Source organism: Oncorhynchus masou, chromosome 32, assembly GCF_036934945.1.
Source record: "Oncorhynchus masou masou isolate Uvic2021 chromosome 32, UVic_Omas_1.1, whole genome shotgun sequence".
Taxonomy (NCBI): Eukaryota; Metazoa; Chordata; class Actinopteri; order Salmoniformes; family Salmonidae; genus Oncorhynchus; species Oncorhynchus masou.
In genome coordinates, this window is record NC_088243.1 from 49,803,309 (window position 1) to 49,819,708 (window position 16,400).

Below are 16,400 nucleotides of genomic sequence, written 5' to 3' on the forward strand. Positions count from 1 at the left end.
TAAATACATGTAAGCCGATTGTAATTTTATTTTTGATTGATGTAAAGCTTAAATATAACATACAATTAACAAACTACATCATACACCACAGCATAAAATAGGGCTATGAAACACACCGATCTCAAAGGTGTGTCCCTTTCATCAAAAGCTTTGTTACTCATTGACGTAATTTGCTATATATGCCAAAGCTTTCATAAGTCATACCTGACATACTGTGTGTCAAGACATGTCCCATGATAAGATAATGACAAAGTGTCAATCACAATGTAGCACAAATGAGCTATTTCCTAGAAAACCCCAAAGCTACAGAAAACCAGAGAAATAAACTGACTCCAGAAATTCTAAGCAATAGCAATCATAACTGGGAAATACTGGGAAAAGTAACAAGAAAAAGAGAAAGACAGGTTCTTGGCTTTTGATGAATGACAGTCTTTGCGAGTAGGTTTCACGATGGTACAGGGAACATGAGTTAATAAGTGAACTATTTCATGTTTCTTTATCAATACATGTAGGCTTCTACTACTGGCCAGGCCTATCAGTTTCTCTGTTGTCCTTGGGTACACCCTCAAACTCACAGTTTGGGTGGTCAGTCGCAGCAACAGCAGGTGAAAGTTTTCACACCAGAGTCACCTGCACACGAGCAAACATAAGGCTCATTATATTAATTTTAAGTTAGTCACATCTTGTAAGTCCAAATGAATGTGAGGGGCATTGGGCTGTGGATGCTGTGTTACCTAGTGCTGACGGCTGCTATGTACTTTGATCTGGGTGAGCAGGAGGAGAAATGCCTCATCGAGGAGATTCCAGGCGACATGCTGGTCACAGGTGAGTTCTGTGGGCAGTTGGAAAAGAGGACACTGTTCTGCATGGTTGAATTTCACTGTGCTGTATCTCAGGTGCCTATCAGAAGAAATACAATTTAAATGGATTAGCAGAGATCATGATGACGAGTTCCAGGAGGCATATGAATTTTGATATTCTAATAGTATTTACATCTGGAGAGGGACAGGCTTAATTTGCAAAATCCTCTACTGTTTATGTAATAATGGTTCAACCCCAAGCAATCTAACTGAGTTGTAATAAAACACTTAGAATATTGCCTCATACTGTCTGTGTTGTGTTTTTCGCAGGTTATTTTCTTTTGGAGAATTGGGATGCAAAAAATAACCTTAACTCCCCTCATCTTGGCCTCACTATCACTGTGCGAGATCCAAACCATGACGTACGTAGGTTTACAGAGCAGTTTACGACCCAGCCCACTCCCTAAACAAAAACATATGTTTGCTTGTCCTGATTACATAACACCATTCCTTAAACAAAGAGATCATACTCGTCATCTTTTTCTCCTCTTTGGTTCCAGATACTGATGAAAAAAAGATATGGCAGATTTGGAAAATTCACATTCACATCCCACGCTTCTGGCCCACATTGGTTGTGCATGCAGTCCAACTCAACAAGGTTTTCAGTTTTTGCCGGTGAAAGGCTGGTGAGTTCATCTACACTTATACTTTGAATGCACTGAGTCTGCTGGACTGTGTTTGTATTTATTATGGAATCCATTAACTGCTGCCAAGGCCGAATTAAGGCAGCTCCTACCATTTTAAAATCATTACAATACATTCACAGATTTTAGAACACACAGTGTGCTTTCAAGCCCATACTCCACCACATACCACATACAGTTCTAAATCCGTGTGTGTGTGTATAGTGCGTATGTTATCGTGTGTGTGTGTTTGCATGTGTCTGTGCCTATACATTTTTTTGCTTCACAGTCCCAGCTGTTCCATAAGGTGGTTTTTATCTGTTTTTTAAATCAAATTTTACTGCTTGCATCAGTTACTTGATGTGGAATAGAGTTCCATGTAGTCATAGCTCTATGTAGTACAGTGTGCCTCCCATAGTCTGTTATGGACTTGGGGACTGTGAAGAGACCTCTTGTGGCATGTCTTGTAGGGTATGCATGGGTGTCCGAGCTGTGTGCCAGTAGTTCAAAAAGACAGCTCGGTGCATTCAACATGTCAATACCTCTCATAAATACAAGTAGTGATAAAGTCAATCTCTCCTCCACTTTGAGCCAGGAGAGATTGATATGCATATTATTAATAAGCTCCCTGTGTACATCCAAGGGCCAGCCGTGCTGCCCTGTTCTGAGCCAATTGCAATTTTCCTAAGTCATTTTTGTGGCACCTGACCACATGACTGAACAGTAGTCAAGGTGCGACAAAACTAGGGCCTATAGGACCTGCCATGTTGATCGTGTTGTTAAGAAGGCAGAGCAGCACTTTATTATGGACAGACTTTTCACCATCTTAGCTATTGTTATATCAATATGCTTTGACCATGACAGTCACAATCCAGGGTTACTCCAAGCAGTGTTGTCATCTCAACTTGCTCAATATACACTCTGGTTTTACACAAAGTCAGTGGCATATCGTTAGTAAAGATTGAAAAAAACAAGGGGCCTATACAGCTACCCTGGGGAATTCCTGATTCTACCTGGATTATGTTTGAGAGGCTTCCATTAAAGAACACCCTCTGTGTTCTGTTAGACAAGTAACTCTTTATCCACATTATAGCAGGGGGTGTAAAGCCATAACATACGTTTTTCCAGCAGCAGACTATGATAGATAATGTCAAAAGCTGCACTGAAGTCTAACAAGACTTAATTTTATCATCAATTTCTCTCAGCCAACCATTACTGAACAATTTTCTGATATCTCCATTGCAGAGGATTCATTTTGATGTTCAGATGGGAGAGCACTCCATTGACCCCAGTGTTGAGAGACACAAAGACACAGTCCAGACCATGGAGTACAGCCTGGAGCACCTGAGGGACCAGATCCTATACATCACCAGGCAGCAAGACTTCCAGAGGGTAAACCCTACAGACTTGTCAAGAATGCAAAGTATCACACACATAGGAAATAATCACAAACAAACACTTTATGAAAGAGTCATTTTCAAAGATTCTGAACAAAGCAGACTAGTATTTTGATCAGAACTACAGATGCATTGTTATGTGAAAGCAACACATATTGCATTGAGCTAATATGCCTGCCCTATTCAACTAAGAACGGTCCAAAATGAACTATGCACCACTACTTTTTTAATTCACAGGAAAGAGAAGAAACTTTCCGTCAGATCAGTGAAGAAACCAATGGGAAAGTTTTGTGGTGGGCTGTTGTGCAGACTTCCGTTCTACTATCAGTTGGATTTTGGCAAATCAAAAGACTGAAAGACTTCTTGATTGCAAAGAAGTTGGTTTGATATGCTTGGGTTTAAGGCTGGATTTATATCTTGCAGTACAATGCTAAGTGGCTACTAGAGTCAACGGCTATTCCAAAACTAGACTTACATCAGTGCTGATGCATCTATGTCACTGTACATTCTTCTTGACAATGTATGGATTAATAAAAATGTGCTTTGTTTAATCTTACACACCTATTACTTGACTTGTAATTTCTATGAATTATAACACACATTATATTTTATGGATGTAAATTTCTATCAACATTTTGTGAATATATAAGTTGTGAGTCACAAACAGAAGAGATGTGCAAATACAGAATTAAACTTTCAAATACAAATCAGTCTGTAATTACGCCCATATAATTTCACAAACTTACACTACCATTCAAAAGTTTGCAGTCATTTAGAAATGTCCTTCTTTTAAAAACATGTTTAAAAAAATTGTCCATTAAAATATCAAATTGATCAGAAATACAGTGTAGACATTGTTAATGTTGTAAATGACTATTGTAGCTGTTTTTTTAATGGAATATCTACATAGGCGTACAGAGGCCCATTATCCTCAACCATCACTCCTGTGTTCCAATGGCATGTTGTGTTAGCTAATCCAAGTTTATAATTTTAAAAGTCTAATTAATCATTAGAAAACCTGTGCAAACAGTCTCCACGACAACAGGGAAGAGGCGACTCTTGGGATGCTGGCCTTCTAGGCAATGTTCCTCTGTCCAGTGTCTGTGCTATTTTGCCCATCTTAATCTTTTATTTTTATTGGCCAGTCTGAGAAATGGAATTTTGTTTGCAACTCTGCCTAGAAGGCCAGCATCCCGGAGTCACCTCTTCACTGTTGACGTTGAGACTGATATTTTGCAGGTACTATTTAATGAAGCTGCCAGTTGAGGACTTGTGAGGCATCTGTTTCTCAAACTAGACATTAAACTAGACACAAACTAGACACTAAAGTACTTGTCCTCTTGCTCAGTTGTGTACCGGGGCCTCCCACTCCTCTTTCTATTTTGGTTAGAGCCAGTTTGCGCTGTTCTGAGAAGGGAGTAGTACACAGCATTGTACGAGATCTTCAGTTTCTTGGCAATTTCTCGCATGGAATAGCCTTCATTTCTCAGAACAAGAATAGACTGATGACTTTCAGAAGAAAGTTCTTTGTTTCGAGCCATTTTGAGCCTGTAATTGAACCCACAAATGCTGATGCTCCAGATACTCAACTAGTCTAAAGAAGGCCAGTTTTATTGCATCTTTAATCAGAAAAACAGTTTCCAGCTGTGGTAACATAATTGCAAAAGGCTTTTCTAATGATCAATTAGCCTTTTAAAATAATAAACTGGCTTAGCAAACACAATGTGCCATTGGAACACAGGCGTGATGGTTGCTGATAATGGGCCTCTGTACGCCTACATAGATTTTCCATTGAAAATCAGCTATTTCCAGCTGCATTAGTCATTCACAACATGAACAATGTCTACACTGTTTTTGTGATCAATTTGATGTGATTTTAATGGACCAAAAAATGGCTTTTCTTTCAAAAGCAAGGACATTTCTAAGTGGCCCCAAACTTTTGAACGGTAGTGTATGTAATGATCCAAAAGCAAATGAGTCATCATTAACAAAAACAAATTATGATTAGCAAGTAAATGCAAATACATTTTTTTCTGGTTAACACAACATAATTTAGAAACATATTTCTTAATTTGCAAACACAACAGGGGTCAAAAATATGTGTGACTCCACAGATTTAATTTGTGACCCGCATCTTACTTATTTGTAACTTACTTGCATTACATTTGTGAGTTGTGAGAAAGCAAAGGAGGAAAGGAAAGGGAACTAGGAAATGAGGAGAATATGCCAGGGAAGGAAAGAGAGCAAGGAAAGGAGGAGAGAAATGGAAGTTAGGGAAGGAAAGGGAGAAAGAAATGGAGGAAAGGAAGCTAAGGTCAGAGGAAAGGAAAAAGTTAGAAAGGATAGGAGGAAATAAAGCTAGGAAAGCAAAGGACTGGAGGAATGGAAGGAAAAGGATCAAGGTAAGCAAGCTAGGAAAGGAGGAAATTAATATAGGAAAGGAGGAAAGGGTAATTGTGATATATACATTTTTATTAGAACTGAGGATGTCCTACTCTGGATTCCGTATCTTTATCTGCATAAACTGGTCTGTAAAATTTCACAAATATGTGAAGCAACTCACAAATGGGAGTCAACTCACAAATATAATGCAAGTCACAAATATGTAAAATGTAGGTCACAAATGTTATCTGTGGAGTCACAAATCTTGTCATATTCACAAAAACATATTTGACCACTGTTGTGTTGAATTTGTTTTTGTTAATGATGCCTAATTTACTTTTTGATATTGACATATGTTTGTTTAACTATATGGCATATTTACTGACTGCATTTTATTTAAAAGTTGCATTCTATATTTGCACAACATTTTTTGTTTGTGACTCACTACTTATATATTTTAAACATTTTGATAGAAATCTATTTCCATATTTTTATCCAAAACGTCATTGATGACGTAGACAGCCAATCAGAAAGCGATCCAAAATCAAAACAAACCGAAAATCTGAAGCTAGTTAATAAGCTAGCTAAAGCCAGTAAAACGACACGGAAAGTATTTTGAATGCTTGCTAATTCAACAGAGAAACAAAGAAACCGTTATGTAAGTCAGATGTTGATCCGTCTTCTATAAAATATCCGTTACTTTGAAAATTTTGCTAATATCTTAGCTAGCTGTAGAAAATGCCTTACTGGATCTGCTGTAACTCCTGCTTCAACCTCCCTGGTCCTGAATGCCAACTAGCTGTTGCCAGCTGTGGTCATGTCATCTGCAACGTGTGTTTTCAGAAAGGTAGCAAGTTCAGTCTCTATTTGATTGTGCTAATGCACCCTGTTATGTCTCTTGTGAAATTAAGTTCAACATATCATTGCCTAACTACTGATGATAGAGGCCTAACGTCATATGAACGAAAAATATATTACTTTCTCAGTTTGCTCCAGTTCTGTCTTTTTCAAAACAGTTACAGGCTAAACTTGAAAACACTGTCCTCTGCTGGTCTTTGTCTGATGTTACAGAAACAGTTTGGCTAAAAGAAAAAATGCTCCATGCAGTTTGAGGACCTCCTAGTAGTGTAATACTATTCTATTGTATATGGTATTGTTCCAATAAACACATTTTCATTTTTCTTTCAGGCAAACAAGGTGAATGCATGATATGTAAAGCAAAATGTCAAGTTACTCCTCTCTCAGACAAAGTAAGCAGTGATATCTTATATATCTGTCTATTTTTATTTAACCTTTTTTTAACTGGCAAGGCTCATAAACAAATCAATTTGATGGCATACATAAGTCTATTTGATGGTAGCCATAACTTTACAATCTTGACTTTCACAGAGTAGTGCAGAAGTGAAGGCCCTCTTCTCTGACGTCAATTCTGTTGCAACCAAACACTTCACAGAGATAAGCAAGGTATTGCTCTTGATGCTCATAGGCAAATAAATAATTATTGATAGCAATCATTTTCAAACACAGAAAGGCTGTACTGCATGTTTAAAAACAACATATATATCTACCCTATTACTGTAGGTGTTACTATTCCAGGCAAGGCACCAAAAGAGGCTGTTGGTGCATTACCAGAAGAGGGTAAGAGGAACATTTAGTCGTACCTCTTATTATTATTATTATTAAACCAATAATAGTTTAATGGTAGCCTATATCTTGTGGTGTTACAATCTCAAACATCTGTGCAAATTTTTTCACAACCCATTTAGAATGAAAAGTTAGAAGAAGTTTTACTCAAGATGAAGCAAGAAATTCAGCAAATGTCCAAGTAAGAATGCAAATCATTAGCATTATTCAGTACCACATACAGTGCCTTTCCCCCCACATTTTGTTGTGTTACAGCCTGAATTTAAAATGTATTCAATTGAGCTTTTTTTGTAGTGATGCACTGATACTACATTTTTGGCCGATATCGATATCCAATATTTTCTTTGACATAAAAAAAACGATACCGATAACCAATGTTTATAATTTTAGAGGCCTTTTAAGCATTCTAGTATAGTTAAATAGTTAACACACACACATGGACACAGCGGTCTAAGGCACTGCATCTCAGTGCAAGAGGCGTCACTACAGTACCTGGTTTGAATCCAGGCTGTATCACATCCATTTGTAATTGGAAGTGTCATAGGGCAGCACACAATTGGCCCAGCGTAGTCCAGGTTTGGCTGGGGTAGGCCGTCATTGTAAATAAGAATTTGTTCTTAACTGACTTGCCTAGTTAAATAAAGGTTACACACACACACACATTTTGTTGCCATTTAAGTATGTCCCCATTACCAGTAAAACATTTCTTTCACTTACTTGCTGTGCTGTTTCGTTGTTCATTTGTTCAGTCTTTTCATTCTCAACCAGGATTGCATCATACATGTCAAGAAGTGAAGTTTCAGCTCTGTCTGTCTGTGGCTTCTTCCTCGGTGCGCACTGTCACCACACCGTTTCCATCTTGTCCAGCTGTGTATGTAACATTTCACGTAAACCCTGTTTCTTTTCTGCATCAAAGTAACGGTCCTTGTACATAGCATTGAGCATGGTGGCGACACAGTAAATAGAGAATGTCACCAAATCGCTTGTTCACAGCCTGTGTGGGCAGTTTTGTTGTCAAGGGCAACTGTTTCATTTGCCAATGTGGGCCAGTAAAAACATCCATCTCGTCGGGAAAAGGGGCCGTCTTCACTCCATAGAAACTAGTCAGCACTTAACATCGCACACTAGCTGCTAGCTAACTGGTTAGCTTAGCATTGACAAAGTCAGAATGGGCATGTTCACTCCACTTTTATGTGACAGAATCGGTGGCGTTAGAATTAGGAATTAGAATACGAATACTACACTGAACAATAATAGAAAGGCAACATGTAAAGTGTTTGTCCCATGTTTCAAGAGCTGAAAAAAAAGTTCCCCAAAACTTTCCATCCGCACATAAAGCATATCTCAAATTTTGTGCACATTTGTTTACATCCCTGCCAGTTTTGTTGAGCAGGCGTTTCAATGCCAATGACAGAGGGTATCACGTCTGATGCAGGCGCAGTTGATGAGCTTATTTCTCGAGTCAGTTGTTCGAATGGAGCTAGCTAGTGTGTTCATGTTTACAAGTTTCAAACATGTTCTCAAATGCCATTGAAATGGCAGCAGTGGTATGACAACCAGCATATTCATGAGCATGCAATGCGACTTTCCTCAGTACAAAATCCTCGACGACCCACTGTGTGCTGTCAGACTCAACATGCTCATGGAGCTGATATCACTGGTCCAAATGTCAGTTGTGAAGCTAAAAGCAGTGACGTTAATTGCTGTGTATCTCAGGTAGGGCAGCATCTTAAAAACAGTACAACAAAAAATATTTGTACCAGTGCTCGACCAGTCGGCGAAAGCCAACATCACCCACGACAGAGAACGGTTGATTGTCAAGTGCAATGAATTCCATTATCTTGGTGTTAATGTATTTCGCCTTTGAGTTGTCTCACTTAAATGTCCTTACTCTTTCAAATGACTACTCAACTTGTTGACTGATCGATCCACACAGCAGACATTGTTGGCTAGATTAAGAATGCTGTGTTGCACGTGTAGCGCAAAATTTTACGTGGCGTCATTACATCATTAACCTACGTTATATACAAACAAGTTCTCATCTATCTCTGTTATATCGGTTTTGCACATCGGCGTTAAACTAGACATTGGGCCGATACCGATGTTGGCATTTTCAGCTAATGTCGTCCGATTCCGATATGTTCACCAATATATCATGCATCCCTAATTTTTTGTCAATAGCATACACACAATACCCCATAATGTCAAAGTGGAATTATGTTTTTCGAAATGTTAAAACATTTATTAAAGCTGAAATATCTTTAGTCAATAAGTCCCATAATAAGTTGCATGGACTCACTCTGTGTGCAATAATAGTGTTTAACATTATTTATGAATGACTACCTCATCTCTTTACCCCACACATTCCTTAATCAAGCAGTGCAGTTAAAACATAGATTCAACCACAAAGCAGACATTGAGCATGGTGATGTTATTAATTACATTATGGATGGTGCATCTATACGCCCAGTTACTACAAAGATACAGGTGTCCTTCCTAACTCAGTTGCTGGAGAGGAAGGAAACCACTCAGGGATTTCACCATGGGCAACAGTTAGAGTTTAATGGCTGTGACAGGAGAATTATAAGGATGGATCAACAACATTGTAGTTACGACAATACTAACCTAATTGACAGAGTGAAATTAAGGAAACCTGTACAGAATAAAAATATTCCAAAACATGCATCCTGTTTCCAACAGGCTAACTAATACTGCAAAAAAATGTGTCAAAGCAATTCACTTTTATTCCTGAATACAAAGTGATATGTTTGGGTCAATTCAAATACAACACATTACTGAGAATCAGTCTCTATTTTTTCAAGCATAGTGGTGGCTGCATCATGTTATGGGTATGCTTGTAATCGTTAAGGACTGGGGAGTTTCAGGAATACAAAGAAACGGAATGGAGCTAAGCACAGGCACGATCCTAGAAGAAAACCTGGTTCAGTCTGCTTTACACCAGACACTGGGAGATAAATTCACCTTTCAGAAGGATAATAACCTAAAACACAAAGCCAAATCTACACGAGTTTCCCAAAAAGACAGTGAATGTTCGTGGGTGGCCGGAAATCTATGGCAAGACCTGACAACGGTTGCCCAGCAATGATGAACAACCAATTTTACAGAGCTTGAATAATTTTTTTAAAAGAATAATGTGCAGATGTTCCACAATCCACATGTGGAAAGATCTTAGAGACTTACCCAGAAAGACTCACAGCTGTAATCGCTGCCAAATGTGCTTCTACAAAGTATTAACTCAGGGGTGTGAATACTGAAGTAAATTTGATATTTCATTTGCAATAAATTTACAAACACATTGTCACTTTGTCATTATGGGGTATTGCGTGTATGCTATTGAAAGGATGGGTAAAAGGATGAGAAAAAAAATGAATTTAATACATTTTGAATTCAGGCTGTAACACAACAAAATGTGGAATATGTTGAGGGGCATTAATACTTTCTGAAACTGTACTGTTATAAACGACTGCTTAGTACAATTTAAAAACTTATATTTTCCAGAACAATTACAGCGCAGAATGCATATATTGCCAAGCTGGAGAGCACTCTTCAGCATCAAAGGTATTTATCTTTATAGGTGTTACCGCTTTCTACTCACAAGGTGTCACTATTGTCAGCTTTGTTTCTCAAACATGAGACCATGGAGGGGACTAATTTGTTATCAACATATTGTTTATTCAGATTAACCCGTTAGTATTAATGGCACCTTGTGACTCTCTGCTGCTCTCTCCCTCCCTCCGCTGACACTAATGTCGTGTTCAAAACAACTGGGAACTCGGAAACCTCTGACTTCCGACCTCGGTGCGTTCAAGACAACTGGGAAATTAGAAAAAAACGAGATCCGACTGGGAAAAATAATTTTGAACTGTCACCCAATTCGGAATTCCAAGTTGGAAAATCTGTCATCTTTCTAGAGCTCCGACTTAACGACCAGAAGATCACTGACGTCATGATTTGGCCTTGTTTATTCCCCCAGTTGTCTTGACAGCACAATGACCATCAGATGCAGGTACCATCAATTCAGTAAATAAATAAAGCAAATTATTCAAATTTATGCTCAGCTGTGCCTCGCAAGTGCTACACCAATTAATTTATTTTGTTATCAAAGCTGGAGTTTTATAATTATAATATAATAAACAATATTGGCAGGCCAGGAATAAAACCAATATGCTGTGATACTGTATTAGGCCTACTGCACAAACCTAATTTCTATTAGGTTAATGCACATTTTTAAACACACCTTAAAACATGTATCTCGAAAAGTTTGGTGACCACTGGCCTAGCTCATATTAGCTTTAGCTGCTGTTTGGTTTTGCCCTGCAGTAGCACACCCGTCTCACCTGAATAAGCAGGGGAGGCTTATGAACATTATGTCTGAGTGAGCATTTCCATAATCTTTCTTCCTGGGTTCTATGAGAATTAAATGTGACATGCCATGTTATGTGATTTCCCCTCAGGGCAGAAAACATTGAAGTGGATGGCAGGGGTCTGTTTAGGAAAGTATGTGATCCTTTTCAATTCAAATATGGTTCATTTTGACATTGAATTATTGCACTACAAATGCTTACTTTGTTTAATATTAAATTAGATGTTTACCCTGAATCCAAATCGTTATTTGATGTTTGTGCCAGTGATGAAGGCCACAGCATACTGAAACGGTCATAGGTTTTAATGATAGAAACGTATGTTTGTACAAACTGAAGTCTTCCTCTCCATTGAACAGCCGGAGATCTCTGGAAGTGTCCAAAGGCTGTCCATCAGTCCTCCACAGGATGGCTGTGTAATAAACATGAAGGGAGACAGAGAGTTGGTTTCAAGCACAGGGCGCAGCAGGTGTTTATTGCAAAGGACTACAGGAGGAGGCAGGTAGCTGGGTCCAGGGGCAGACAGGTGGTCATACACAGGGGGTCCAAAATGGCAACAGTACAGGCAGAGAAAAGGCTAGTAACATAGTCAACCAGATCAGGCACTAGGTAGATAACAGGAAATCCGATAAGCTAAAGTAAAGGCAGGGAATAGGCAAAAGGCGTTGTTAGTGAGGCAGGCAAAAACTATCATACACAGGATGTGTAAATCACAGGAAACCCAGTGCTCTGAAAGATGTGTGTCACAAAATAAACAATATCTCACAGTGATGGGGTGCAAAGAACTGAACTAAATGGTGTGTGGTCATTACATACAGGTGTGTGAACTGAGGTTTGAAGCTGTTCGGTGTGTTTGTACTGTTGCGTGTACATTGTCATTTTAATGGCTACATACAGTATTATTTAATTGGTTCAATGAAGTTTGTCACAATAACAAATACCGTAATTGCTGGACTATTAAGCGCACCTGAATATAAACCGCACCCACTGAATTATTAAAAAATATGTATTTTGTACATAAATAAGCCGCACATGTTTATAAGCTGCAGGTGCCTACCGGTGAACTTGGCCACTATCTTCCTCCTCCTGTGCACTGAAACCACTGAAGTCATCTCCTTCGGTGTCGGAGTTGAATAGCCTCAGAATTGCTTAATCCAATGTTGGATCGTTTTCATTGTCGCTCTAGTCACTTTCATCCGGAGGCAAATACCCCGCTGAGCTCATGCTGCCCCTTCAACACGCAGCAGTCCAGCCTTTCGAGATCCGTTGATGATAGTGGATTTTTCGACAATGCTCCACGCTGTCAGGACCCACTGGCAGACTTGACCATAAGTTGCTCTTTGCATGCGGCCCGTTTTAGTGAAGGATTTCTCCCCACTTGTCATCCAAGCCTCCCACTGAACAAGGAGCGCCACCTTAAATGCACGATTTACACTGATGTCGAGTGGCTACAAATACTTTGGGCCATCTGCTTTTCTTCCCTCTGAAAGCTTTTGTTGTCTTTTTGCACTGAGTCAGTTCCTCACGCTGCTGTTTCCAACATCTTATCATCGACTCATTAAGGCCAAGCTCCCATGCAGCAGCTCTATTTCCTTTTCCAACAGCCAGATCGATCGCCTTCAACTTGAAAGCTGCATCATATGCATTTCTCCGTGTCTTTGCCATGATGAGGGTGACAAAATTACTACCGTAATCAGAATGATGGGAAATTTGAGCGCGCTCGATTTACGTCACATTATGTGACAGTGCTCAGTTTTTTGGCGGCATGAATCTTGTGAAAGCGGGAAAAATCCATAAATTAGCCGCGTCATTGTATAAACCGCGAGGTTCAAAGCGTGGAAATAAAGTAGCGGCTTACAGTCCGGAAATTACGGCACTTTTTTTAAAACAAAACAATCAAATGGATATCTCAATAATGAATTGGCCAGTAAGACACTGAAATCACAACATCTGTACTGTAACTACTGTACCCCTGAGTCATCAATCATTAACAAACTACTCATCTGATTGGCATGTTTAGAGGTGATTTGCAGTATAATTGGCTGACAAAAAGTTATGCTCCCTATACTTTCAATGCATTTGTCCACAAAAGGTAGGTACACTGGCAGGCAAAAAAAACATGGGGTAAAATGTGTTTACCCTACACTACTGTTCAGGCTCAGTTGCCTTACTGACACCAGCTACCTGTGATGTGAACCAGTGGCCAGTGGGTGACACTATAATCCACTATGCTACCATGGAATCAGCCTCTGATTTCAACACTTTTCTTTAGGGGAGAATTTGAATACAACTTTTGGGGATAAGGATCTACATTGTGGATTTGTTGTATTTGGAAGAATATATATTGCCTCTAGGGTGGTCTATGAGTAAAAAGAGGAGCAGGTAAAGGGTGGGGTGGTTGTGGCGGGCCCACTCATGTTCTGTTAGTCACACACTCACACAGATGTCCCGCATGTGAAGGGCCTTTGAAGGCCCTGACTCCATCCCATGCTTGAGTGATGTCAGCGGGGCTGTGGAAAGATTCCTTTCCTGTCAGACAGCTTGGCAGGATGTGTTAAGAAAGGCCGAAAGACAACACCGAGATTAGGCCGCTTTTGTCACGGCTCCGTGGCAGACTTTAAAGGCCTTGGCTACTTTCCCATCACACAGATTTCTTTTCTCACTCTGCATCCCTCTCTTTTCACCAGCAAGGTAAACATTTGGGTAAACCACGACCTCTTTAGCTTTTTTGTGTGTTTTTTATTTTCCCGGTTTTAAATGATAGCTTTGTTGATGTGTAGGCCATTCTGAATGTCATTGTGAAAAGAGGGAGGTATGCAAACAGAGGGGTTTATTCTCTGCCAGGTATTCACAGGTGTGTCCTTCATGGACGCCGACTTCATTCACCTGGTGCTTCCTTTCAGTGAGGACCAGTAAAGACCTCTGGACACTTTTTCATCATCACAATACAATTGGTATTTGCACAAGTGCACAGGAATCTGGTACATGGGTTCACACGCTTTCTTCAGCACATTTGATTGTTAAACATTTGAATCAAAGCATGTCCACCATCAGTATCAAAATATATTAGTGATTTGGTTTTAAAGCGACATAATGTCACTGATTCCAGAATGAGACAATTCTCATTGATGCCTCCTCTTAACTCTGTCGTCCTCATTGACCAGCTGTGAACTCAACAGCAATGTCTTTCAACAGCACAGGTCTGCCTGAATCATCCTGCTGAGAGCTTCTCAAATCTGAGTCCACACGCAAGACTTGTTCATCTATCATCTAGAGCAAAAATACTGACAGACAGCTACATTACCTGTTGCTCTGACTACCCCATCTTTTAACAGCAAAAATGCATTTTAAATAGTACAAGTTTTCAATGATCTCTGTTTCCATGTTTAAATTTTGACTAGAAAATTTAGAAAATACTTATTTATTTTCAGAAGTTTGAAGTAACGAATTAGAACTGCTCTCGTTCCTGTAATTGAGTGGCTTTTCAGAGTATTTTTCAAAGTCAGTAATTGTACTTCTACTTGAGGAATAATTATTTAAAATGACAGTATTTTAAGGTCCCCCAAGAGGAAGTTGCCGCCACTATTACAACGTAATTTCATGTACTAGAGAGGAAATACACGTTTAGGTTCCACCTCCGAAGAGTGACGAAGGCTACTTATACATATTCACAAATTGGGTGTGGGGATTTCCGCATGGAGTTGATAAACATAAACAAATAGGGCACTGACAGCTGCCAGTATAGCGAGCATAACCTTATCTAGCTAGCTAGCTTTCTTGCTAACCTTATCTAGTTAGCTAATGTTATGTTGTTGCTGCTTTTTTTTCTTATTCAAAAGATTAGCCAGCTCGCTCTATGGCTGTTTCTGAAGCTGCTTCAAGGCAAAGGGTGGCTACTTTGAAGAATCTCAAATATAAAATATATTTAGATTTTTTTGAACACTTTTTTTGGTTACTACATGTGTGTGTTATTTCATAGTTTTGATGTCTACACTATTATTCTACAATGTTGAAAATAGTAAAAATAAAGAAAAACCATGGAATGAGTAGGTGTGTCCAAATTTTTGACTGGTATTGTAAATACACTACCATTCAAAAGTTTGGGGTCACTTAGAAATGTCCTTGTTTTTGTAAGAAAAACAAAAATACTGTCCATTAAAATAACATCAAATTGATCAGAAATACAGTGTAGACATTGCTAATGTCGTAAATGACTATTGTTACTATTGTATTTTATGGAATACCTACATAGGCGTACAGAGGCCCATTATCAGCAACCCTCACTCCTATGTTGCAATGTCAAGTTGTGTTAGCTAATCCAAGTTCATAATTTTAAAAGGCTAATTGATCATTAGAAAAGCCTTTTGCAATTATATTAGCACAGCTGAAAACTGTTGTCCTGATTAAAGAAGCAATAAAACTGGCCTTTAGACTAGTTGAGTATCTGGAGCATCAGCATTTGTGGGTTCAATTACAGGCTCAAAATGGACAGAAACAAAGCACTTTCTTCTGAAAGTCGTCAGTCTTTTCTTGTTCTGAAAAATGAAGGCTTTTGAATGTGAGAAATTGCCAAGAAACTGAAGATCTCGTACAACACTGTGTACTACTCCCTTCACAGAACAGCGCAAACTGTCTCTATCCAGAATAGAAAGAGGAGTGGGAGGTCCCTGAGCACAACTGAGCAAGAGTACAAGTACATTAGTGTCTAGTTTGAGAAGCAGACGCCTCACAAGTCCTCAACTGGCAGCTTCATTAAATAGTACCCGCAAAACACCAGTCTCAATGTCAACAGTGAAGAGGCAACTCCAGGATGGTGGCCTTCTAGGCAAATTTCCTCTGTCTGTTCTTTTGCCTATCTTAATCTTTTCTTTTTATTGGCCAGTCTGGGATATGGCTTTTTCTTTGCACCTCTGCTTAGAAGGCCAGCATCCCGGAGTCGCCTCTTCACTGTCGACGTTGAGACAGGTGTTTTGCGGGTCCTTTTAATGAAGCAACATCATAAGCTTTGGCCATCGTCTTTCAGCTTGAAAAAAGTGGATTTCTACTAGTGTGGGCGTACTTGAGTAGTACTCAGTAATCTTTTCACCCCTGATTTTAATTGCTTTGAATGTT

General features: G+C 39.2%; 2 protein-coding genes and 1 long non-coding RNA gene across 5 annotated transcripts; 2 read left to right on the top strand and 1 right to left on the bottom strand.

Annotated features, from left to right (window-relative positions):
* Positions 1-16: 16 nt before the first annotated feature.
* LOC135526161 (uncharacterized) lies at positions 17-6,209 on the bottom strand. 2 transcript variants are annotated; one of them, XR_010453255.1, is made up of 3 exons: positions 6,010-6,209; positions 735-832; positions 17-630 (listed from the first exon to the last, which is right to left on the bottom strand). It is a non-coding gene; the product is annotated as an uncharacterized LOC135526161 (long non-coding RNA). The 2 variants fall into 2 exon arrangements; XR_010453254.1 differs by having other exon boundaries at positions 735-900.
* Positions 637-3,415, top strand: LOC135526160 (transmembrane emp24 domain-containing protein 11-like). Its single transcript, XM_064954293.1, has 5 exons — positions 637-825; positions 1,131-1,222; positions 1,361-1,486; positions 2,729-2,875; positions 3,118-3,415. The coding sequence occupies exons 1-5, from the start codon at positions 696-698 to the stop codon at positions 3,265-3,267; spliced, it is 645 nt and encodes a 214-aa protein (XP_064810365.1). The 5' UTR covers positions 637-695; the 3' UTR covers positions 3,268-3,415.
* On the top strand, positions 5,807-12,068 carry LOC135526159 (probable E3 SUMO-protein ligase RNF212). Of its 2 annotated transcripts, none has more exons than XM_064954291.1 (8): positions 5,807-6,109; positions 6,451-6,512; positions 6,652-6,726; positions 6,844-6,900; positions 7,029-7,087; positions 10,426-10,485; positions 11,382-11,424; positions 11,648-12,068. In XM_064954291.1, exons 1-8 carry the CDS (start codon positions 6,001-6,003, stop codon positions 11,792-11,794), a joined length of 612 nt encoding a protein of 203 aa, XP_064810363.1. In that variant the 5' UTR covers positions 5,807-6,000; the 3' UTR covers positions 11,795-12,068. The 2 variants fall into 2 exon arrangements, with proteins under 2 accessions (XP_064810363.1, XP_064810364.1); XM_064954292.1 differs by having other exon boundaries at positions 5,807-5,920.
* The last annotated feature ends 4,332 nt before the right edge of the window (positions 12,069-16,400 follow it).

Bases quoted from the DNA above. Each gene is read 5' to 3' on its own strand.
- LOC135526160 (XM_064954293.1), top strand. From the start codon at position 696: ATGAATGTGAGGGGCATTGGGCTGTGGATGCTGTGTTACCTAGTGCTG. The intron at 826-1,130 runs GTGAGTTCTGTG...TGTTTTTCGCAG, and splicing joins AGGCGACATGCTGGTCACAG to GTTATTTTCTTTTGGAGAAT. The intron at 1,487-2,728 runs GTGAGTTCATCT...TCTCCATTGCAG, and splicing joins TTTTTGCCGGTGAAAGGCTG to AGGATTCATTTTGATGTTCA.
- LOC135526159 (XM_064954291.1), top strand. From the start codon at position 6,001: ATGCCTTACTGGATCTGCTGTAACTCCTGCTTCAACCTCCCTGGTCCT. The intron at 6,901-7,028 runs GTAAGAGGAACA...CAACCCATTTAG, and splicing joins TGGTGCATTACCAGAAGAGG to AATGAAAAGTTAGAAGAAGT. The intron at 7,088-10,425 runs GTAAGAATGCAA...TATATTTTCCAG, and splicing joins GAAATTCAGCAAATGTCCAA to AACAATTACAGCGCAGAATG.